The sequence below is a fragment of the Haemorhous mexicanus genome, chromosome 12 (assembly GCF_027477595.1).
Source record: "Haemorhous mexicanus isolate bHaeMex1 chromosome 12, bHaeMex1.pri, whole genome shotgun sequence".
NCBI lineage: Eukaryota > Metazoa > Chordata > Aves > Passeriformes > Fringillidae > Haemorhous > Haemorhous mexicanus.
The window spans coordinates 13,713,471-13,738,644 of NC_082352.1; the positions used below are offsets into that span (position 1 = coordinate 13,713,471).

The 25,174-nt window shown below is 39.0% G+C and overlaps 1 protein-coding gene across 1 annotated transcript; it reads left to right on the plus strand.

Annotated features, from left to right (window-relative positions):
- Positions 1 to 49: 49 nt before the first annotated feature.
- PLA2G15 (phospholipase A2 group XV) lies at positions 50 to 17,852 on the plus strand. The gene is made up of 6 exons (XM_059857148.1): positions 50 to 280; positions 7,083 to 7,239; positions 8,626 to 8,744; positions 10,169 to 10,267; positions 10,670 to 10,894; positions 13,677 to 17,852. The coding sequence occupies exons 1-6, from the start codon at positions 139 to 141 to the stop codon at positions 14,186 to 14,188; spliced, it is 1,254 nt and encodes a 417-aa protein (XP_059713131.1). The 5' UTR covers positions 50 to 138; the 3' UTR covers positions 14,189 to 17,852.
- Positions 17,853 to 25,174: the final 7,322 nt, after the last annotated feature.

A 25,174-nucleotide genomic window follows, 5' to 3' on the forward strand; every position in this document is an offset into this window, starting at 1 on the left:
CGCGGGTGGGGGCGGGCCCGGCGGGGCGGGCGGGCCCTTTTCTGGCCGTGCCGGGCAGGGCGGCCACACTCCAGCCGGGCCGCGGCAGCCCCGGCGCAGCAGTGGCGGCTCCCGTCCTCGAGGTTATGCGCAGGGGCGATGTTCCTGCCGGCTGGCGCCAGGCTCCTCCCGCGCTCCGGACGGAGCTCCTTCCTCAGCCTCCTCCTCCTGCTGCTGCTGCTGTGCCCCGGCTGCGGGAGCGCGCCGCGCCGCCGGCCCGCGGGGCCGCCCGTGGTGCTGGGTAAGAGCCGGGGGGCGGTGGGGCGGGCGCTGCGGGGCCGGGCCGGGCTGAGCTGAGCTGAGCCCGCCGGCCCCAGTACCCACCCCCGGCGGGGCGTCGCGGGGGGCCCGGGGCGCTGCGGGCTTGGCACGGCCGCGGGGAGCCCGCCCCGCCTGCCGCTGGCAGTGCCCGGGCTCCGCGGGGCGCAGAGCCCGCACCGAGCGGCGGCTCCACAGCTGCCCTGGCCTGGCAGCTCGGCCCGGCCTGGCCCGGCGGAGGGAGGTCCGGGCTGGGGCTGCCTTGGCCTGCCAGCCGGAGGGGGACAGACAAGAGTCGTTTTAATACGCATCGAGCTCATTAAGTAACAACAGAGCATCCCTGCTTAAGTCTTTCCTCTCTATGAACCTTTCGTGAAGGCTGTTGAAATCAGATGTGGAAGGAGGAGTAATTGGATGTTCCATCAGTTGAATTACCAAATAAAAAAAATAGGCATTTCATCATATGACATGAAAAATGAGTATTTGTTACTGGCCTGTGGTTTCACCTATTAACACAAAATAGTTTGTAATTAATATTCAGATAACATTCATATGCTAGTTAATAAGTAATACTTGTTAGTTGCTTTTTGTATCCATTGGTAATAAGATGTAAATAAATTTTAAATGTTTCAATAACTTGTCTACCGAAACTGTAGTTCTTAAGCATTCCAAGAATCAAGTGCTTTTAGTGACAGTAATGTCAGTAGCCAGTCCTGTGAATATATTCAGCATGCTGCATGTTTTTATTATTGATTAACCTTGATGGTCATGGGGGAAGAAAAACTAAGAAGATAGGAAAAGTTGCTCAGTTCAATCTCCATTTCTTGATAATAATTTAGGCTCTGATGGTGACTTTGTTACTGCTGTTACAAACTTCTGACTTAGAAGGGCAAACTTTAGCAGAGCATATAAAAAATGTTCTTGTTATCTCAAGGTACAGTGTGTACAAATTCACAGTTCTTAAAAGGCCTCTGAACTGACTGACAGGCTGTGGTTTGGAAGTAGAAACTGCAGAAGAGTGTCCTAACAGTAGACTTCTGAAAATGATTTTTTCTCTTAAATAACGAGTGTGCCAACTCCTCCCTCCTAAGAGGTAGGAGTTGAAGCAGGAAGAATTCTTTGAATTCTCTCTGGGGAGGCTAGAAATAATCTTTTATGCCATCTTTCCACTCTGTGGTGCTGGATGTAGCAATAGGCCTTGGCACTTGCTCCAGTGCAAGCTTCCTGATGACAGAGATGTTTTAGTTGTTGATTTTATTGAACTCTATCTGGGAAGGAATCAAAGATTTAAAAGCAACTGGCAGAAAGGGTTACTGACTGTAGAAGTGTGGATTTACTACTGATGGATCTACTGTAAGTATATGTGTTCCCTGAGGATGGTTTTAAGAACTGTGGCTGACCTACATTTCCTGAAGAGACATTCTGGTAAATACTGTGTGTCTGAGCACACATTCATCCAGAGTGCTTTACAACAGACTTTCTTGCTGTTACAGTGAATTTTCATCAAATGCTGCATAACTTGTATCTCTGTGTTCTAGTCAGTCTCTGCATTTTAAAATTTGCTGGATTTTTTTGCTGCCCAGTGCTCTTCATCCTTCTTGCATGTGTGACATGTTAAAATAAGCTTTTTAGGAATTGCTGTGATGAGGATGATGGAAGGGCTTATGAGAATAATTTAGGGAAGCATTCTAAGTACTGGCTTAACATAGGTGTTTGGGGGAAGGGAGAAAAACCCACATCACCTGGATACACAAATGAAAAATATTTAGAGCTGTAAGTCTGCATTATACAAGCTTAGGATGAATTTGGAGCTCATACGAGGTGGGAATCCTCCTGATTTATCAGACTGGTATCTAGACTCCTAATTTCTCATGTAAGTGCAGTTTTAAAATAAACTTTTATCTAACAGTAAACAGGTTCTCATGATCAAAACACTCCCTCTTGATCTGTTTGGAGGTTAACATGCCTCACTAGAAAGGGGAATTAAATTTGGTCATACTCTGCATGTGGCAAGTTGGCCACCTGATCTTAAGGAATAAAGAAAGAAGAAATGCTGTTTAAAGGAATGTTGTCAACATAGTGACCACTTCAGAAATGTTTTGGACCAGGGGTGGTCACAAGACCCAGTGTAGCTTGCTCTGAAACCTTTTGTGTAATGACCCCACTTTACAGTTGCAATCTATGCTTACCCAAGTAACAGAGGGGAACTAGAGCAGAATCTTGCAAAATACGGAGTGTTGCTCACGTGTGGGTAACTTCTGTTCTGCTACCCAGGTACTGACAAAGTGCTGCTTCGGGGAATCTCACATCTGAAAACAGCTGAGATGCATGAGGACAGCCTTGTAACTTTTGGCCACAGTTGTGATGGCAACAGCTCTCAGATTTGGGGAGCTCCCAGCTGGCTCAGGTGAAAGGTGGTTCTGTTCAACAGCTGTGCCAGTCTAGCAGCTCATTAGTGCTCACCCAGCTTTCCTTGTACCTGTTTGTTGGCCACTTTGTGGAGTCCTTTGTCATGCTAAAGCTTGAGGAAATAACCTGATGAGGAAGGAGTGATTAATTTTGTAGTTGAATTACTGTAATGGAGGAGCTGGCACAAAAATCGTGGAGAGTGGCACAGCATGGCTTGGGTTAGGTTGTTTGTAACCTGGTCTGTGCATCCTCGAGGTGCCTTAGGAGCAGGAGCTGCTCTACCTGCAGCTCGTGTTCATTCATACCAAGGGAGCAACACCAGGGACCAAATTGCCATGGGTAGTAACTGACAGCAAAATACTGCAGTGCAATTGCTCAGTTTTCTCTGAGATTTAAATAAAAAAAAGCATTGAAGTATATTTATATAATAGTGACATTAGAGAAGAAGAAGAAGCAGGTGAAAGTCAAAACCTAACTTACAGAGCCTGCTTGAAGGCCTGATATGAGTAAGGCATAATTCTCATTAAAACCTAAGGTGATTGTCTCAGATTCCTTTCCCAAGTGTTTTGGGGAAAAAGGAGACTAATTATGATACTGATGTGCTTTTATGTGTTTTCTATTTAGCCAGGATAATGTAATCATACAGAAAAATCTCCTGTAAGAACCAAAATAACCCACTGAATACTTCCGTTCTACTAAAATATCCACTAAAAATGTATATTACATATATTCTGTCCAATAATTTCTGCATATAAATTGCACAGAATATATGTAATATATATTTATATAACATATATTCTGTGCTTTATATTTAGATGAACTATAATTTTTTACACTTCTCTTATCAGTTTGGTGATAACAGGCTGGTCTTCAATGCTGATTTCAAGTAGTTTTTGTGGCTGTTCTTCATTCTCTGATATAGTGCATCAATAATCACTGCATACTATCTCATGTCTTAGGCATTTTTGGAGCTGGTAACCCATCCTTATAAGATCAGTGTCAGATGCACTGAACTCTTTACCTTTTAGAGCTGACTCAACACAATAACTATATCAATGTTCTGATACCTTCTGCAAACAATTTGTTAGGTACTTGGCTAAAGTTTTCTAGAAAGACACCTAAATGAAGTTTGTTAATAATTGATTTACATGCAAAGGAGCTGTGCCTGTGAATTCCTGCTGACTGCTAATTGAGCTGTGTATGTTTGTATGGTCAGCTGGCTAGATGTCAGAGTGATTTAAATGTTTATGCCTCATGTGATCCAAGGTATCTGAAGTATCATGTGAGACGTTGTTTGCTTTCTTGTTCCTAATTTTAAACAAGGCCTTTTCTGTGGCAGTCCGTGGAGTCTATGAGCTGCTTCAAGATGTTCTCAGAGACCTGTAGTCAGAGTTCAAAATTAATTTTCCTGGAAAGTTGCTTCATTTTGAAGGAAGACTAATTTATAGAACCAAAGAGATGACAGTTATTTGAGGAAATAATACTAGTTAAAAAGTTACAGTAGTTGATAAATACCCAAAGGCGTTTGCATTTCAGATAAAAGCAGTAAAAAAGTACCAACTGCTGGCCCTCTTTTTTTCTATTTGCCCACATGAAAAAATATCCTGGCTCCCCACCCTGTTATTAAATACTTTTTTTTTTCCTTAGGATCCTCATATTTGGACATTTGTTGAATGATCTTTTTTCTTTGTTATCTGAGCAGTCTTAAGGCAAGTCAGTTTTAGGGTGCAATTTGCTTATTGTCTCTTGGTGGGAACTGTGAATCTGTCTTTAAGACTTAAGGATAGTGATAAGCAGGAGTAGGAATGTATCCTAAAGCTAATTACTGCAATTCACAGTCTGTTACCTCTCTTAAACTCTAATGATATTTCTAAATGTGCTTTTCTGTATAGTTTAATCATATAAAAACACATCCCAGAGGGAAATTTACTTTTGTCAGGCCATATAAGACCAAAAAATTAGCCAAGGATACTATGAATATTGGAAGTGAATTTGGCTTATTGATGTATAAGAGTGAGTTTTGTTGGGATTAGCATCTTTATGAAAAAGGAGGATGTGCTAAAACTGATAGAACACAAAATCTTATGGAAACACATTTTTTTGCTGAATAATAATTGCAATTTTTCCAAATGTTGCAGTTCTGAAATCAGCAGAGGAATTACACAGCTGCAGATTAGGGAAGCAGGGTAGTGCTGAAGAGCTTGTCTTGGACATCCGGTCTTAACTAGTGCTGATGTATTTTGCAGAACTTCACAAAGAAGTTATTTTGGGGTCAGTGTGCAGGCTCTAAAAAGAACTTTTAGAACTTTAAAGAACTCTCTTTAATATTTCCAGCACAAAGGTTTTGAAACTGCAAATATTGGTAGATGAGAGGAGGAGGAGAAGAAAAATTGAATACAGATTACTCTGCCTGCAGGTCCATCCTCTGTATGGCCTGAAAGCAAAGGGAAACATGTTTTTCTACTGCTTTCAAATTCCACCATAGAAAATTTAGAAAGCTATGTCCTTAACATACAGAATTAATCTTCAGTGTGATATTTTTTAACCTGTTACTTATAAAAAACCACTAAGTAGTTCTCCAGCCAAAATGTAAATCATTAACACTGTTAAACTGGTTGGGTTGAGGGCTGAAGATCTTGCATGTTTTTTTCCATAATCTCAAACCCAAAAATTTATATTTTATCTCCTATAGGTTCATCATGAAGCATCTTCAGTTTGCAAAGTATACTTTAGAAAATAAAAAACCCCTAAGGTGTGAGTGATAGTGATTAGCAGCTTCACTGTTGATATGGAAATGTAAACATGGCAAAAACATTTTTGTTAATCCCTGCTTTAGAAATGGGCATCATACTTGTACATCAGAATTTATTTTTTAGCTACAGTATTTATCTTTGCACAGGTAGAACTTGTCCTTTATCTTTTGCTTAGAATTGAAAAAAATACCATTTTTCATCTTGTTCCTTATCATCCCTTGAGTAAAATCGGTATGTCATGTTTCTCATCTTGTGTCCTGAATTGGACACAGGAGCAGAGCTTCTATCCTCCAGAAGCCTGAAGATAAAATATCTTAACTAAATGAAAGTTAGAGTTAATCTGACAGGATCATTCCATTATGTCCAAGTGAGACTTTGTACAGTTTTGTGTTTTCAGTGCTTTGTTGATAGATGTATCTTGATTATAATCTGAAACTTCAGCTGTGAGTTTTCCCTACTCTGAGCAGAAGTGCTTGTGATTGATTGAGTGCAGTTTGGAAACCTCAGCAAGTTCTCCAAACTCTAATACCCCAGGTGTTTGTCTAACTCTTTGAAGGGTATCTTTGCTGGAAGAACTTTATTTTTACCCAAGGAAGTGAGATTCTAGGCTAGAACAAAATGTCACTCTTCTTTGTTTTGCATTGAAACTGAAAACAAAATCAACCTGTTCTGTCCTTGGCAGGTCTGCTGCTGAAACTGGCCAGTCATGAAAGATTGATATAAATAGAATTACATTCTGTTCCCTTTCCAATTAAAAGCACTGATACGGCAGAGGCACGAGACTGGAACAAATTGTTGCCTTAGTTTTCTAAGCAATTACTAAGTAGGATTTTGTGAGGTTACAAGACTGAACTTCAGTAAACTCTTTCTAGGCTGTGATGCAATGCTGTAATCTCCCTTACTATGCTTTCCAGTATATCAGAGTCCTTGAAATATGACCTAAAATAAACCATGGTCATCTACTGGACCTTTCAACGTTTCACTTAAGGTGACAAAAATAAAGCTCCTAAAAACCTAATGAGAAAGTAGAGGTAGTTAATAAAGAAATCCTGAGGTACATTTCATGGTGGGGCATAGCCTGCTGTGGTTGGAGGTTGTAAGAATGTGGTTATCTGAAGTTTTGGCCTTTTTCAGTTCTGCAATAACTTTTTTTCCAAAAGCATATCTGGTTTTCTGGTTAAATTAGGCATTCTGCTAAATGATATTATCTCCTTCCTTAAACCATTGTGAAGTATCAGTGTATTTCAGAACTCAAACTGATTTGATTGCACAGTTTACTGGAGGATAGGGGGAACAAATGTATGGGTGCATTAAACCTGCATTAAAAAACTTAAGAGCTAAACATTGACAAGCACACCCAAAAAAGGGGGCTTTGTGGACCTGAAAGGAATGGAGGGAACCCTTAAGAAGTGCCTAACTTCTAAATTTTTCTAATGCAGAAAAACTTTTCAGTCACTGAAATATTTTTCTCTCTCTGGTTCTTGAGGAAAAAATGACTAAACATAACAGAATGTAAGAAGTTTCTCTGAAAGCTTGGTGCTGAAAATACTGCACTAGAAAGTGTTGTATGCTTTAATTAACTGTCTCCTTTTTATATCTCTCTCTTCTCTTTATATCTTTCAGTTCCAGGGGACTTAGGTAATCAGTTGGAAGCAAAGTTAGATAAGCCATCAGTGGTGCACTATCTCTGCTCTAAGAAGACAGACAGTTATTTTACACTCTGGCTGAATCTAGAATTGCTTCTGCCTGTCATCATTGACTGCTGGATTGATAATATCAGGTAAGAGCAGGAATGTTGCTCTTTGCAGTTACATCCTTTCCGTAGGCTGACATGCAGAATGGCTGCATTTAAATTCCTTTTAATTCCTTTTCTGATTCAAGACCAGTGAGAGAAATGACTTGAAATTCTGCTGGGTAGGTTAACAGGATGGGTCTGAAGATGTAGTTCTGTTTCATCCGAAGTGGCTGTAATTGCTGATGAGGAGCAGAGGCTTTCTTAGTTTCTTGCACTTTCTCTTCTACCAGTGACTCAGTGTAGGTTTGAGCACTCTTTAGACTCTTGTATGGCCTTATCTCAAGGAGGAGGTTTTCTGGTTGTTTTTTTTTTTTGTTTTTTTTTGTTTTTTTTTTGCCAAGCAGTAGGACAAAATGGGCAGAAACTGATGCACAGGAAGTTCCACCTGAAATATTTTGGTTTTAAAAATTGCCTAATTTAAAGCTTTCATGCTATTTCATAATTCAATCTGCTTTATTAGTATTCCTGTAAAAATAATATAAATATATGTATGCAAACAAGAAATAATTAGCTGGTCCAATTAAAAACTATTGTGTTGGCGTGTTGCTCTTTTATGAATGTACTGATCTGCTGTAAAGCAGTCTGCTCTATCTTGCCCTATGGATTAGAGAGATTTTTGTTAAGAGATTTGTGCATGGGTTTAGATTCTCAGACTCCATCTAGGAGCAAAAACTTGCATTCAGAAATGGCAACTGTATTGATATGGTACTAAAAACAAACCAACCCCCTACTGTAATAACAGGGATGATTAAAGAAATAAACTCCTGACTCAGTGCTCCAGATGCTTCACTTCCTAAGTTGATTTGAAATGTATTTACACAATACTCAATACCTCAATATGTTTCCTGAGGTGCCAGTTGTCGTTAATCAGGAAATAAAGTATTCCCTTATGCTGGTATGGGTGCTTCTAGTTAAATAGAAATGAATTATTTTTAGATAGGTTAATATTTTTGATGTCTGATTTAATAGATATTTTCTGTCCTATTGCCACATTCCTATGCTCTTTATAAGTTTTTCCATTTTGTGGCTTGATGCAAAGTCAAATGGTGTAGAACTATATAAAGTAGCTGATATTTTGAAGGTGAAGTTCAGTCATACTTCCATATGCTCAGTTTTACAGAGACAAAAAGTCTTAGATTCTGCACCATGAAGCATTGAAGTCATTAAAGTAATTGTTTGCACTGTATAATCTCTTAGCCATGAGAGTACTCTGATCTGCTTGGGTTGGGTTTTTTCCTCCTTCTGAGTAACAGCACTTAAAGTTCTTGTATTGCACTCAGAATGTAAGACCCAGTGTAATTGAGGGTTGTCATGTTGCAATAAAACATGTTTCATGGGTTTGTTCATTGTTTTTCTTCCCCTCCTCCCCAGACTGGTGTATAATCGAACAAGTAAGATTACAGAACCACCAGATGGAGTGGATATCAGAGTGCCAGGCTTTGGGCAGACGTTTTCCTTGGAATTTCTTGACCCAAGTAAAAGGAGTGTTGGTATGTACAAGCTGTGTCTGGAGTGCTTTGTCACTTGCAGAGTTTTTCTAGTTTGTCTTTATGCAACAAGCTCCTGAAATGTGATTTCAAATTACAGTTCTGTGAGCTCACTTGGCTTTTAAGAGTTTTCATCACATTGAATTGTTTCATTTGTTGTGTGGCCTGATAGATTGAGACAAGAAGATTCCATGGTATTTAGTCAATTCTAAGTTTGGTGGATGAAATCGGAGTAGGCATATTGAGGACAGATCCTTTCTGAAAATGAGATGGGTTGAGTAGAAAATTCTGTGACAGAAGCTTGGCAAGCAAAACTGAAATAAAAGCACAAGTTCTGAGTAAGATGTTCTTTGGCCTTAGGAATGGGTTAATTGGATTGGGAGATACGGTACCACAACGTGTAGCTCCTTGTATTTTGCTGGTGTCAGAAAAATTATAGAATTGCATTTGCGCTGCAAAAGATTTCTGCATTAATGTGTTGGCAAGGTTTTTTGTTGGTGCTTTTGTAAAGTCATGTTTCAGAAAACACTTGAGTTTGATAAGCTTTTGTGAGGAGTTGAATAGTCAGTAATGGACTGAGCTTCACATGCTGCATAGCATGGATCTGTTCTTTAAGGGCAGTGATGTGCTTAATGATCTGCACTAGGTCACTCTTACACCATGATTCAATTCTCTACTTGAGGGACTATATGATAAACATTCAAGACTAATAAGTGAGGTTCTGCTCAAAACTTAAATGTGGCTCTGATGTTCAGTAGACTGTTGTGACACTGTTACTGGATGCATTTAGTCCTGGTAATACTTAAATCCCAAGGTGTCAAACCTTGTATTAAGTAACATCTTTCAATATGCAGTCTGCAGCTGTTTTCCTTTTTGCTATTAAAGCTTTATGTTCAGTTACTTAAGTCTTAGTCCACCACCCCAGAGATAAAAAAATAGTTTTGGGGTAGTTTCTGGAGTTCTGCCCTAGGGTATATAATAAGCATTTGTTTCCAAGAATAAATGTTGAAGTCCAGACTACCTGTTACTCCCTACCTGTTGTTAATTTTCAATCAACAAAAGCTATAACTCTGAAAACCCCTCAGAAATTATTATGTTGCAGGTCAAGGGTAAACTTTCCTCTGCTGAGTAAAATTTATCTACTTTGCATCTACTACATTTGGCTGCCAAAAGGTTTGAGAGGTCAGCCATCTAGTAAGAAGTTTTAATGGTGATATTCTCTCAATTTTGGTGGGATAGTGAGCATAACTCATTTTGTTTAATATGCATGCAGCTTTCTAGATTCTTAAAGGCAAACTGCAGGTTTAATGTGTACATGTGGTGTCACAGATACTGCCTCTGGAACTTTGTTTTGCAGTAGTGGCTGACAGCTGCTTCTCACACTAACCTTGTTGCTCTTCTGTTTCTCTCTTATCTGATATTTACAGGAAGTTACTTTTATATGTTGGTGCAGAGTTTAGTAGATTGGGGCTACAAACGTGATGAAGATGTAAGAGGAGCACCTTATGACTGGAGAAAGGCACCAAGTAAATAATATACTGTTACTTTAATAAAATTTTGACTCTCCTAGCCAGCAAATTATGTATTGAATCACTTCTCCCATCCTTGACAACCTAAAAACTTAATTTTGTTTAGATCTTGGGGCCTGGATGCTCCGAGCTGCAAATGTAATCTCAGTGTTGTGGTTTTGGGTTTTTTTCTTCTTTAAACAACTTGATCCTTAAAACTTCCTTAAAACCAGAACAAAACAACAGAAGAAACCCATTTCAGCAAAGACAAAACCCCCACCCCTCCCATGCAATATTGGAATTTCTAAGGTCTGCATTATTAATTCTGCAGACAGTTCAACACCATTATTTAAAAGCTTATTTGATTTTAAAGTTCAGCATTCACAATTAATAACTCTGTGTGTAATGTGTACCTTTTAGATGAGAATGAAGACTATTTTGTGGCACTTCGCAAGATGATAGAGTTGCTGTATGAGCAGTATGGGAGCCCTGTTGTGCTGATTGCCCACAGCATGGGGAACATGTACACCCTCTACTTCCTGAACCGCCAGTCCCAGGATTGGAAGGACAAGTACATCAAGGATTATGTGTCATTAGGTGCCCCGTGGGGGGGAGTGGCCAAAACTCTCCGTGTGCTGGCTTCAGGTAGGTAATTTGAGGCTTTGCCCTGTGCTGTGTGTGTAGTGCACAGTGCTAACGAGGTTGTTGACTGTAGGATTGCAGGATGAGAGTTTAAGGTACCACAAAGGGAAAAGTACTTTTTTGTAAGCATGACAACTGGATGCTTAAACCTTGCAACCCAGCTGTTATCTTTTGTATTTGTGGGGGTGGACTGAGATTTCCCACATCCTGTAACCAGGAGCTTTCTCCCTTCTTGACCTCTCCTGACCTCTTTTCAGCAGATTATTGTGCTGGCCTGATGCCTTCCCTTTCTGTCCCTTTTGCCACCAGCCTGATTGCTCTGTTCAGTATTGCAAAGCTACCAAGGACTCCAGAGCATTCAGCGGTTTCCTTTGATTAAAGATCACACAAGCTGAGGTTAACATTAAAGGAAATTTGTAGAGATGGTGGAGAACTGGTGTTAATAGTTTAAATGTCAGGTGAAAATTATAACTCTACAGATTAGGAAAGTGAATCTTTGAGGTCTTGGGTTTAGCACAGTGGATATGCCAGAGATTAAAAACAAAAAAATTGAATAATGCAGCATAACGTACTTCACTAAGTAACTGAAAATGACTGATGGGAAATGTTCACTTACCCATCATGTGATACCATAATTACATCATGTGCTTTGACATTTAGTTCTCGATGTTTCTGGCTTGGTTTTGTAGCTTGTTTCTGACTTGTTAGCTTTGGATATCCACTATCTTCTTCCTAATCAAAGCTGACATCAAAAATTGGATTTCATCAAAATGCAAAACACAGCAAGAGTCAGCCATGCATGGACAAAGCAAAGAATACTCTGCTTAGCAAAGGCATTTGATTCTGAACAGTAGTGCACTACTCCATCACTAATTAGAAAACCTGACTCAATACAAACATCCAACATTTACACGTTGTGAAAGCTGTTGAAATGTCACTGTAAAAATTTCCCTTTTCCCACAGGATTTGACGTATTTGCTTGCTACAGAAATGGCAATAAGTGAACAATGTTAATATCACCCTCATAAAATTACATAATTATATTCCACAGTCCCATATCTCTGTTGGATTAAACTTTTGTGCTTCATACCTTGTCTACGCTTTATAATGCATCTTAAGCCAAGGGGCTAATTCTACTAATGCATAATGAATAGCTAAATTTCTACTAAAATATAGTCAGTTATATTTTAATCTGTGTATCTGTTGTACTAAACTTCTATGTTTTGGAGCAGAAATTTAAAATCATGTGGGAAAATTACATGGGCAAACATAATATCAGAATGTACAGGTTTAAGCTGTTTCTGTCTCAGATATCTATAGTAAAGTACCACCATCAGCCCTCGGACTGCATTAATCTATTTAAGAGTTTCTAAAGTTAGCAGGGCTAGTATGCTGAAGAATTGTTGCTTTAAAAGAAAGTACTGCATTTCAGCAGGAAAGACAAGGCACTCTATGAATGCATTCTTTCTGCTCCATTCCCTTTTATAATATGTGATGCCAGGAACTTCATGTCAAATCCACAGCTGTGTTATCAAAGTGGTAAACAGTACACAGGTGGAATTGTTTTCTGGAGATTTCTGTGATACTTTCAGCTACTTGTACATGGGCTTTGCTGGATGTTTTCTGGAGATCTCTGTGATACTTTCAGCTACTTGTACATGGGCTTTGCTGGATCCCACTATAGTGGGCAAAGACACAAAGCTCACAGTAGTTTATTTCTATTTTTAACATGTTGAAAGGTTGAAATGTTAGCAGTGTCTTCCTTACACCTAATGTTTTGATGTGTCTGCTGACTTAAATGTGGTGTTGGCCATCCTGTACTTCTTCACTTAAAAGAAAAGTAAAGGATTTGAGAAGCACTTAGTAACAGTTTTGTAAGAGAAGGCTGGCATAGTCAGGTTCTGTGTTTGATTATTCTGCTGGAAATAAATCTTGTACACATTCCTTTCATTGTTCAGTTAGAACTTGGGCTTTCTTTGCTGAAAACTGCCAAGCAGTGTTCAGTAACTTAGCAGTGGGAGTGCACAGTGAAGTGGTTACACCATACAGTATCATGAGATCCATTTTTCAGGACCTTTGTGATTCTTGCTGTGCATTTGAGTTTCCTTTATCTCTTTCGGACTAGCTATGTCTCCATATGTCCTCCTAAAGATGGCATTACTGTGCTTTGTGTCTCCTTGCTGAAGCAATAGTGCCACCCCATGGAATTGAAGTAGCACCAAAGTATATTTTTCAGGAAGCGTGGTTTCAGTTGCAGCATTTCAATTTTTATGGCATGGTTGACCTGGACCACTGCATGCTGTAACCATCTGGAAATAATGGAAAATAAAATTCAAAGTTCAGCTGACAAAAGAATTGAGATGTGACAGCCACTGTGATAATGAAAATGATCAAGGAATATAAATTTGTGTTTGCCTCAGGATTTTGCTTTTTTTTTTAAATAATCACTCTAGTTATTAAGCAGTTTTTGATTGTTGTGAAGATGGAAGAACAACTGTTAATTTATATGCACCTTCCTCCATATTTTATCCCTTAGTCAGGTGTTAGTTTAAGCCATTTGTTTCAGTCATTCATCAACTCATATTTAAATTTTGGAAGTTATTAAAAGTCAGTTTGCAGAAGTTAATTTACGAGACAATCATAAATGAGGAAAAACTTTTCAAATTGTCACTGTAGGCCAGGGGAACAAACTTATTCATGTTGTCACCGTGAGTGCTAGTAATTGCTGCTAATTAAGATTGATGTCTTGCTTTATGGATAATGAAATTCCACTTTTTTCCCTAAGGTGACAACAACAGAATCCCTGTTATCAGTTCACTCAAGATCAGAGACCAGCAGAGATCAGCAGTTTCCACAAATTGGATGCTGCCCTACAACTACACGTGGCCTCCAGACAAGGTGTTTGTGAGCACCCCCACGGCCAACTACACACTGAGGGATTACTGGAAGTTCTACAGGGACATTAACTTTGAGGATGGCTGGCTGATGAGGCAGGACACAGAGCACCTGGTGTATGCCATGACCCCGCCCGGCGTGCGCATCCACTGCCTCTACGGCACGGGCGTGGAAACCCCCGACTCGTTCCACTACGAAAGCTTCCCTGACAGAGAGCCCAAGATCTTCTACAGCGATGGGGATGGTACAGTGAACTTACAGAGTGCCTTGCAATGTAGAAAGTGGGTGCACAGGCAAGAACAGGAAGTGGTGATGTTTGAGCTTGCAGGAAACGAGCACATTGAGATGCTGTCCAATGATACTACTATCTCCTATGTGAAAAAGCTGCTCTTTGATTTGTGATAACTTTGTGTTCATAGTTATTTTCCTCACCTGTGATGCCTTCCCTTAAATATGGGGAAATGCCTTTTAATCCCTTGATATTTAGATATTTGAATTATTTATTTTGCTTTTTTAAAAGGTTGTTTTCAAGTTGCTTGGTATTCTAAATGATTGTTTGTCTCTGATTTGTGTTCATGATGTTTCATGGTATTTTCACATTCTGAAAATTTTGTCAAATATGCATTTTGGTGCCTCTGGTGTTGTGTCCAATGGTCATCCAGACTTTCGTTTGGAGATTGTGCAGCCCCTTGCACATGCCACGTGGAGTCATAGATCCCAGAGTTCTTTTGTGTGGTCTTTGCAGGTTTGGATTGGAAGGGTAGGAAGGGTGGCAACTTTGGATGCCCAAGGGAACGGTATTAACAATTTGGCAAACACAGTAAGCATTTTGAAGGGTCTTGAATATTCTGATCCACAGTACCCAGTGGATTAGTTTCTAAATGTGCATATCTACTGGGTAAAATAGGGAAGAGGTCTGCCTGGAACTGTGCTACCATTGTTGCAATCCAGACTTTTATTTATTACAGTCTGTGGGGGGGAAAAAGATGTGTAAATTACTTGAAGCTTCTTTATTAGGTGCCCTACTGGGTTATTTTAGAAAGAGGAAATGGTTTGCTTATCAATTTTTAGAATCCCTGATCACACACAGTCTGGAATCTGAGGAATTCTCAGCTTGTGCTTTATTTCTCAATGAGGGAATGAAGCTAAACTGTGGTTGGTGCTTGTAATAACTGTAGCAGTGTGGAGTAGCACATCAATCAAAGCTAATTGAATACTGGCAAACAATCTGTAAGGTATAGAATTGCATTTCTGGGTGGAAAACAACTTCCTGTAGTTGAAATTATAATGGATGGTGGGCAGTATTTAAAGAAAAGTGAACTTCCAAAATAGAGTGGGGAATGAAAGCCAGTATGGAATATAAACCTTGTTCTCAGTCAAATACTTTGGCTCTGGTCCAGTTACATGACTAAGCAGTGATTGGATCAATATTGCATTCCACTGAAAAGAATTTTTTTCTTTTAGGACTAAAAGTAATTTCCCATAGATTACAAGTTTCATTTTTGCTGTTTGAAGAAGTTGGGACATGTGGTTCCTTAAATGTTTCTATAAATTGCTGAACATGCAGTTCTATAATTTCCTACAGTGTTGTTCTACTCAATGTTAAAATAGTGATTTCAACTCTGACCTCCACAGAAGTGCTGGCCTAAAGGCCATCATATTTACTACCTTGATTACAGAAGTCCTGTTGGAGAAATAGTTATACTCAAAAATTCTCTCTTGCTTGCTTTAAAACCAGTCACCCAGTTAGACAGCACTTAGTTTTCTAAAAACACAGCTTTGAATGCTTTCAAAATGCTAGGTTCTCCAAGAAAAATATTTTAAGAGTTGCAGAAACTCATAAAACTATTAAGGATTCGTTGCTTAAGAAACTGAATTTGTCTAAAGGCTAAAGTTTTAACTGTTTTGGTAGCATGCCTAAAATGTTTTCTGACACTGGACATATTAATAACATCTGTTGAACTGATGGGCTTGAACTCCTGCTATTGTAGAATGGAACCAGGAGGTAGTTTTACAACTTTAGTTTTAATTCAGAAATCTCTTGTTAATTCAAAACAATTTGAACTAGGGTCATCTACAGCTAATTATCTTACTAGGTTTTAACTTCCTTATGTAGCTTTATTTCCCCCTCTGCATTTTTTCCTAGTGCTTTTGTTGAGGAAATGTAGACATTTTCCTGATATTAAAAACTAATCATTAATCTTGTCCTCACTTGCCCAGGACCCTACAGTCCAGCAGCAATATTGCCTAGACTTTTCCAGAGTAAGTATTGAGTTGTCCACAGCCTTTGCAATGTGTAACTGCTGAAATTAAAAAAAAAAACCAAACAAACCACAACCAGTCAACCTAAACAACCAATCCCCCAAAAGAAGAAGCCCTACAACAATGAGGGGGGAAAAAAGCCAACTCAACCTCTCCTTCAAAAAATGCCCACAGAAAATTGCCCTTTAGCCAAGTGATCTATTTTATGCAGGGCTTATCAGCTGGATAAGTTTCAGGCTTGTGTTCCAAGACTGCTCGAAGATGATGAAGCTCTTCCTTGGTCTGACTCAATTTTTGAATAAATGGCTATTTGAATAAATTACATAAAACATAAAATCACAATCTGTATTTCTTGCTGAAGGAGAATGAGTGGAGCTGGAGGCTGTATTGCAGGATACCAACATAGACATCAAGGGCTGAAAAATGAGAAAACAATGTAGGTAAACAATTCTTAACCTGATCTGGAGAATGTTTGTGAGGTTAATTTGGATCCTTGCCCATTAATCAATAGCATTTTCAGTCTAATAGCAAGAATTTAGCTGCAGGGTTTTTTGTGATTTGAAGTTCCAAAATACATTATTCAAAAAATGCTTGGGCTCTTTTTTTCCTTTAATACACTTTTTGTGACCCAAATAAGAAAACAAGCACAACTTTTTTATTATTTTCTAATTTTGGCAACCTGGTACTGTTTCTGAGATTAGTTGGCTGTATCTTTTAACCTAAAGATTTCTAAACCAGTTTTCTCTTACTAGACAAGCCTTGTGATAGTTAATGTGGTAAAATGAAGCTGAAGGTTTTTCAAGGCTTTTATTTGTTTGTTCTGTTGTTTGTCACTATAAAGCCTTGTTGTACTGTTGTAAAGAAATGTGTGTACCTGAGTACTAAGTACCGTGTGAGAGAAAGCACAGCACCTCTGGTGTTCTTTGATTGCTTGTGGTGCATCTGCAGGCTGGAGCCTTATGTCCAGAAAGTGTGGGGTCTTTTTTCCCCCCCACCAAATGATCATCAGCCCTTTCATTTGCAGTTTCTTGTATGTTAGGATGCAGTTCTCGTTGGGAAGTGAACGCATTATTCTGGTTGCTGAAGTGGAAGCCCTGCCCTCTGTGTGAGGAGTGGCTGCTCTCTGAGCAGATCCTTTGCAGGAGCAGCACTGAGCAGTGCTGTCAGGCCTGCTGCAGCTGAGCTGACTCCATTCCTGTGGGGGGAGAGGTCTGAAAAAAAATCTTCAGTGAGAACGTGGCACTTTGATAAGAGGATTAACTCCGGTGCTTTGCCACACTGCACAGCTGAAGTGTCTGAATTCACTAATGTATCTTTGTTATACCTAAAGCATTAATTATGTGTCTCTTTCCATACTTTTTACTTAGTTTTATTCTTCCAGGATATTTTCAGAAACCAAAACTAGTCTTAAGGACCAAATGTATTTCTTATTTTTGGCAACTTGTATAGAAAATGCTGAAGAAGCTTTCAGCTGTCATTGTAGTACTTCTGAAGAGATTCAGAGTCACTATGTGATTTGTATAAAAGCAGAAAGCTTCAATAACTAGCAATAATTGCAAAGGATTTGCAGACCAAAGGAAGGAATGTTTGGTATTAAAATTATTCTTGGAGCACCGTGTGTTCAAGGCCCTCTTAAATTCAGGGAATGTTTGGCAGTAACTTTGCTGCTCTACACTAACCAGTATTTTGTACAGAAGATATTCTGAGGCCTGGCATTTTGTATGTTCTTGTGTATGAATGTGTTCAATAGATTTTGAATATTTTATTGTCAAATTTGATAATATAATAAAGTTGATCTAATACAGATTGTCTCCTGTTGTGAATAATGTGCTGTCTCAGTTCTCAGAGGAAATGAAAACTTGGTGCTGTTTTTCTTCCCTAAAGATGATTTGTGGCTGTCACAGTAATTCTTCCTTAATCTCCCAAATGCATCTACTGTCTTGTGATGCATTTGGAGTCCACTGTTAATTTTTCCTGAATTTATGAAGGTGTGGGATTGAGACTACTCAATTTCTTTTTGCTTGCATCTTGCTTGTCTTATGTTAAAAAAAGTTATCAGGTTGCCTTATAATTCTGCTCATGTAATTATTTTGAAATTAGTTCCTCAGTTGTGAAGTGTTTTAAATGCCTGCAGTTCCTTTATGGTGTTGGTTTCCAAACTGATCCACAAACCCATGCATGATGACCATACAGTTTTATAGTTGTATAAAACAATCTTTTTCCAGAAAAAAATGCACTAGAAATAGTGCATTGTGGCTCTTAAGAAACTGTAATGCTAGACAGTGGTTCTGTGAGTATCTGGGGTTTTTCTAACGTGATAATGACTGTGAGTGTTAGTGACTTCTGTTCCTCTCTGTGCCCTAGATGCACTATTGGGACATCTTGTCCCAGCACAGATCTCATTGATGCCTGCCTCAAGGTTTGTGACCCCATATGACTGCAGGAAAAAGGGGAATGTGGCCCTCTTCCAGCTCCCTGTTAATATGGGGAGGGTCCTGCACTGAAGCCAGGTGCCAGCTCTTGCAAGGAGCTGGGGAGGCTGAGAGCACAGGGAAGAGGAGGACAGGATGATAGTAGGCCTGGTAGAGTGATGCAAAGCCATGAGAGACACGTGGGGTCTCATGCTGGATTATAGATATAGCACTGGAGTTTGCAGGGCTTGTGCAACCTCCAAATAACAGAATTAAAGCTGCAGATTGTCTGATGCTATTTTGCTGTGGCATCTTAAATTATTTCAGTAATTGTAGGATTGCAGCTTTGAGAAATGATTTTGACTTTCTTTTGCTTGAGTTGTGGCTTTCCTCCAAAGGTCTAGGTTAATAGTTTGATTTAAGACTAATGTCCTTTGTGGTCATTCAGATCCACAGATGAGTTAAGTGGAATATTTAGCTCCAAAATCAGCATCCTTTAGGCAAAATCAGAATGTAGTATGAGCCCAGGAAATGCAAGAAATTAATATGCCACGTTTTACTAAAAATAGTGATGTTACATTTGTTTCAATGGTTTATATATATATATTTATATGCAGTAGAGGGCAGTAGTACATAAGTTACAGAGGGTTTTTAGGTAATGTTGAATGGCATTTGTGTTAATTACACCTGAGAGATACAGGATTGCAGGGAAATGAAGACCTAAATTTGATATCCACAAAATGTTTCCTGCCCTGAAGCAATTGAACATATGCAGACTCTGCTCTTGGAGGAACTTTTTTCCTATCTGATGTAAAAAGCAAGAAACCTCAGCTTGATTCAAAATCGAATAGAAGGATCTGAGGTGTGAATTAGATATTCACTCCTATTTTCATGCTCAGATTAAAGCACAAGACTCCTATTTACATGCTCAGATTAAAGCACAAATTTGACACTACAGCTACGTGCAGTGGATTGGTGTATTGTACTATGATGTACAAAAGAAATAATGTATTTGGAAAAAAAGTGCTGCACATGCTCTCAGCTCTGTTTTCTTATTGCACTGCTGAATAATGGATAAATCTTGTACCTCAAAGTTTTCACTTTGCTTGTAATCGCTGACTCACACCTAGTAACCTTTTTGGGAAGGCAGATTTATTGACCAAGCTGCAACTCCATGTATAACTAAAAATGTCACCTTATGTGAGTAAAATCGTCAAGACAGATGGTAAATTTGACTGCATGAAAATACTGTGCCTACAGATCAAGTGTTTTCATCACTATTAGTATTTTTGAGATTGTGTTATGTCTGAGATAGTCAAAGAAGGATTCTAGTCCAGGTCTAAGCAGGTTAAGATTAGCCAGGAACACTCCTGTAATCATAGCTGTGCTAGCAGAGCCTTTGTACCTGTATTGAAAACAAAAGGCAAGATTACAATATAGGAAATCTCACTAAATGCTCTTGTGACCAGTGCAGATGAAAGATGACAGTGGAATCTATAAAGAGATCTGGAAGACAACACTTGCAAGGGACACAGTTCAGGTCTGGAAGGACTTTGGAAGGAGAAATTGTGTAGTGAATTGTTAAGAGGTTTCAGTAGGAGTAAAATCATATAGCATGTGGCATTTCTAGATGCAGGAAGTGCTGTTGTCCCTGTTTGACTCAGACAGAGGTAACTTGTTCAAATTCTTCTAGGTGACATCTAATAATGTACCTTTAACTCCAAAGTTCTCTTGTCATTAAACCATCTTCAGTCTGCAGATCATTTGCAAGCAAGAAAGGGCAAAGCAGCCATGCCACTCTTGGATGGAGGAAAGAATACTTGAGGAAAATGTAATGTGTGAATTAATGCATTTTCTGCATAACACATTCCTTGTTAGCGATTTCATCTTGCTGAGCTAACTCAGGGTTCCAGAGCCATTTATCCCCTAGAAAGGTGCATCCTTGTTTTTTTCATCTGCTGGTCAGTATATGTTGCTTCACACTTTCTATGTTTCTATACTATGTCCATTAGTACTTTTATGCCAGGATATGATGTGATGAAGAAAAACAGAGCTAAAATAGGACATGACTTGACAAGGGGGAATGCCTTCAAACTGAAAGGCAGTAGGTTTATGTTGAATATTAGAAAGAAATTCTTTACTGAGATAGTGGTGAGGCACTGGCACAGGTCGCCAGGGAAGCTGTGGATACCCCATCCCTGTAAGTGTTCAAGGCCAGGTTGGATGGGGCTTTGAGCAGCGTGGTTTAGTGTAAAGCATCTCTGCCCATTGCAGGAGAGTTTGCCCAAGATGATCTTTAAGGCTCCTTTGAACCCAAATCTTTCCATGAACATGAAAGATAAAAAGAAAACACCAAATATTCCATTTAAAAGTTCCTCAGTGTAGTTTTGGCTCCTAATCCAGTGACATAAGCCCTTTCCTCCTTGCCTTCAATTCAAACCTTTCCAACCAGGCTTTTGTCATTGAACCAAGTTTTTTTTCCTTGCTTAAATGATGATTAAATCTCAGCACCTAATGCAAAAATAAATGTTCCAAAGCCAAACACAGCATGAAAATCTTCCACACAGACAGAAGCAAATTGTAGACAATCAAGTCTTATGTAGAGTCTCTTTTTGGAGAGAGACCAAATGCTTCAATAATGGCAAATTATCTTAAAGAAACCCCAATTTTCTTAGCAGGGATGCCTATACAAAGATAGCATTTAGCTCAGAGCTTAAAGGTGTCAGGAAATCAGAAAAGAGAACTGAAATGTCAGGCAGCAGGAACAAGTGAGAGGCTGGACTGGTAGAATGGTGTCTGTGGGGCTATGATGTATTTGTGTTTGTTTTTGAAATCTACTTCGTCAAAGCAAAAGGAAAATTCTGACTCCATGTTAGAGAAGGAAAAAACCTGTAGCTAGCTGGACTGCAGTTACTGGCGTCCTACATCAAAGTCTACATAGCAAGAGCTAACTTAAGGCTCCCTGGCCAGAAGAGTGTGATGTTGGTTTGCTAAAGACTGCAGATGTGGGAATCCTGAAGTTATCAAATATTTGCATGGGATCCATGTGTAGATCATGTGTCTTAAGAGAATGTTTCCTGTGAGAAGCAGCAAAGGATCTGGATTTACATGTGGAGCTAGAAAACATTGTCTCCTTTTCTCTAATTCCAGGTAGCTAGAGGTCATTTAGCACTGCAGGTCTCAGAGACCTCTGCTATTCATGGTGAGTGAGGTGCCCAGCTTTGGTCTCTAGGCTTCATCTGAAGATGTCTCAGTTCCCAGCTAAGGAGTTGAGACTCACCTAAGGACCACAAGTTTCACTGTATTTTGCCATTTTTCCATGTCTTCCATTTTGAGAATACAGACCATAGTTTACTTCATCATTCTATTCAGACCAGCCTATGCAATAAATTCAAGGTCATCATGTTACTGCTTTTCCAGCTGTTTTTGTTATTAACTTTCTGAGGAGGATCACTTATTTATTGCCACTGAGACAAGGACATAAACATACAAGACAGTACTATACATCTCTAAAACAGGAGTATCACCTAATTTACACAAGAATTTGTTTCAGTAGGAGCTTAACAGTAGAACAAGACAAGTTTTATTACCTAATTCGTATGTTTATGATCAGTCTAGAAGGGTTTCATTTGTAAAGTAAAATTTATACCTTTTGTGATGATAACATCTCATAGGATTTAGGTAAGGAAATAGTTTGGTCCATAGCAAAAGTTAGAGAGAGCTTTACCAAATTTATTTTAAAAAATTGCCAGATTTTGTTAATCCATAAATTAAATCAATTTTGTCAATGTAATAATGACCTGTTGGATGTATGCCCAAGTGTGACCAACTACTAGCAACTGTTTTTTTCAGAAGCATGAAACAGTGAGGTGCACAAGAAGAAATACTGCTGCTATGATTCTCTGCTTGCAGCCTCTGTTAAATATTTACATTTTCAAAGTTTCATTTAGTTTTTCAGCTAAATACAGTTTCTGTAATACTAAAGGCTAAACATCAGGCTATTTCTGTACAACAAAGCAGCCAGGATTTGGGATCAAATCCACATGAAAAAGTCATGTTATACTTAATGTAAGGCTGTTTTTGGGAATAAATATTTAGCATCAGGCCCTTACGAAGCAAGATACATTAATGGAATAGAGTAAGATACTGTGCATTTACTCCTTTCAGAAAGGCTTTTGTAAATGCTAAGTGTATGTTCAGTGTTTTTTCCTGAATGTTTCAGGCCAATGGAATAAACAATTTAATTTGTTATTGTTTGTTTTCTATTTCCTGTACTCCAATTAGTAAATTGAGAAATTAAACTGATTTGTCTGGTTTCACTAATGAATAGAAAGCAAATAGAAAGGTCAGGTTCAGACTGAGTTTTCAGAAATGTACAAACACATGATCCATAAAAATGCTTTCATTTACAAAGAGGCAGATTGAAAACAGGAAATGCCATATTTTTCTCTGCTGAAATGAATCAAGTTGTGATAAATAATAGGAGCAGTAGGGTTTAGAGCTGACCTTACATTCCATCTGTTTTACTGCAACAGCTCTGAGTTCCAGCTGCAACCAGGAACCAACACCATAACAGACTGGGAAGCTGTCTGCCTTCAGCACATAGGAGCAGGTTCTGGTGCTTCCTCTAAGACACAAAACTGACTGAAGCAGCCCAGACCATGTCTTGTAGGCTCCTGAGACTTGTCACAAACTTTCACTGATAAGCTGTTAATTACTCCTTTGCTGTTGTCATGTTGTCCTTACTATAATTCAGTTATGAATTGGTTGCAGAGAAAGAACTCATTTTCTCCCAAGCTCTGTGTGTGTGTCATCAAGGCAAGCAGTGAGTCAACATCAGAGCAAATTTGATTTCAGTGGTTTTGTGGTTTAACCCTCTGCAAGGTCCTTGTTTCAAGGTGCTGCAACTGCAGCTTTCCAGTCCTCAGCACAGGACCACTGTTCTCTCTGCATTATCAACTGCCCAGAGTTGGGGCACAGACTTGTAGCAAAGTAAAAAATTATGAAATGCCTATTAATTCAAAATGGATGTAATGGGTAATTTTCAACCCACTGCACTAGTAGTTTGAGACATAGCTATAAGACTCATTTACTTTTCTAAATAAGGCACCCTATTTCAAAAGATGTGTGGGAAGCTATGCACAAATGCAGTCAGTAGGAATTTGTATGCTAAACTCCCACATTACAGTAAACTGTCCTGCACCACAAGAGGTGGCATGTAGGAGTGGGTGGGCAAACTTCAGAACAGAAGAAGGTAGTGAATCACTTGAAAATTTCTCCTTACTCTTTATTTATGTATTCAATTACTTGTCCCAATTTTTACCTCCTAAGCACTCTTATTTTACATGGTTATTTCAAGGCTGAATAGAAGTGCTACATTCTTGATGAAAACCTGTCTTTACTCCCACTTCCTCTTCTCTTTAAATTTGAGATGCAAAATTTTACTGAAACATGATGAACCAACTCCCAATACAAGTTCCAAACCTAGCTTGCAGTCGTCAGTTATTATCCAGGATTCCCAAAGATGTACCACAATTCTGTTACACTTGAATTTAAAGACATTGATATTTTGTAGACAAACAAGTCCTGTTGTGTTACTGTTTACATAAAACAGGAGAGATACATGGCACATATTGTAATACAAACTTTCATTGGATTCATCAAGAAATGCAACTTTTCTTTTTGGTTCATCCAGGTGTTAGAACTGCCCCAGAATTGGCAAACAGAATGTTCGTAGATTAAGAAGCTCTCCTAGAAAAATAGCAGTGTTTGAATTCTAACACTGCATGGTCAGAAAAGGGATTATAGGGGGTGTCTGCATGATTCTAGAGCAGCAAAAGCATCAGGGCCAGCTGCTTGGACAGACAATATCCTTTACCAAAGACTGCATTTTTAAGTGGTCACAACTGATTAGAAATCCGTGTGTTTATGCATTTCTCCATTTACAGAGAATTCATACCTGAATTTATTGCATTTAAAATTCTCCTCAGATTTACCATCAATCTGTTCTCTAAGTTAGACTTGCACTGGAAAGTCAACTATGGAAGAAAGCACATCTTCTAATTTGTTACTGAATTCTCTGTTTCTGGTGATTTGCAGTGCTTCTGCCTGAAAAAACTGCATTTAGTCCAGAGACTTATTATATCGTGCTTTAAAATCAGCTTGTGACTTTTAAATCCAGTTCTAGGCTGGCAGGGTTTCATTAGAGATGTTTCCAAAACTAGTAATTACCCTCTTAATGAGCCCTTGAAGATATTGTTTATATTTATAATTAGATTTACAGAGGACACTCAATCAGTTCAAACACAGCTGGGCGCATGATGCTGGCTGAGACAGTCAATCCACTGGAAAGTCCAGTCAGACACAATTGCCTTTTGACAAAGAGCACTGAGCACTGGTACCTTGCAATCTGCAAAGCTAATGAAAATACTGCTGCTTTGCATATTCCACTATTAAAATGGTGATTCTGTGCTAGAGGAAAGACTTTGGATTTTTATTTTTTAATCAAGCTCTCAGTTGTGGTCCTGAGCACTACAGTATTTATGGATATTTGGGATTTGGGGGGGGCGGAAGTGGTGTCTCATTCACTGAGATCCTTAGCCCAAGGACAACGGGGAATGGTTTCTGACTGAAAGAGAGTAGGTTTAAATCAGATTTTAAGATAAATTTTATTTACTCTTTTAAGTCAGAATTGTTAGAATAAGATGTACAAGAC

Excerpts from the sequence above, each read along its gene's own strand:
- PLA2G15 (XM_059857148.1), top strand. The coding sequence starts at position 139 with ATGTTCCTGCCGGCTGGCGCCAGGCTCCTCCCGCGCTCCGGACGGAGC. Across the intron at positions 7,240-8,625 it reads TGCTGGATTGATAATATCAG|ACTGGTGTATAATCGAACAA; the intron begins GTAAGAGCAGGA and ends CCTCCTCCCCAG. Across the intron at positions 10,895-13,676 it reads TCTCCGTGTGCTGGCTTCAG|GTGACAACAACAGAATCCCT; the intron begins GTAGGTAATTTG and ends TTTTTCCCTAAG.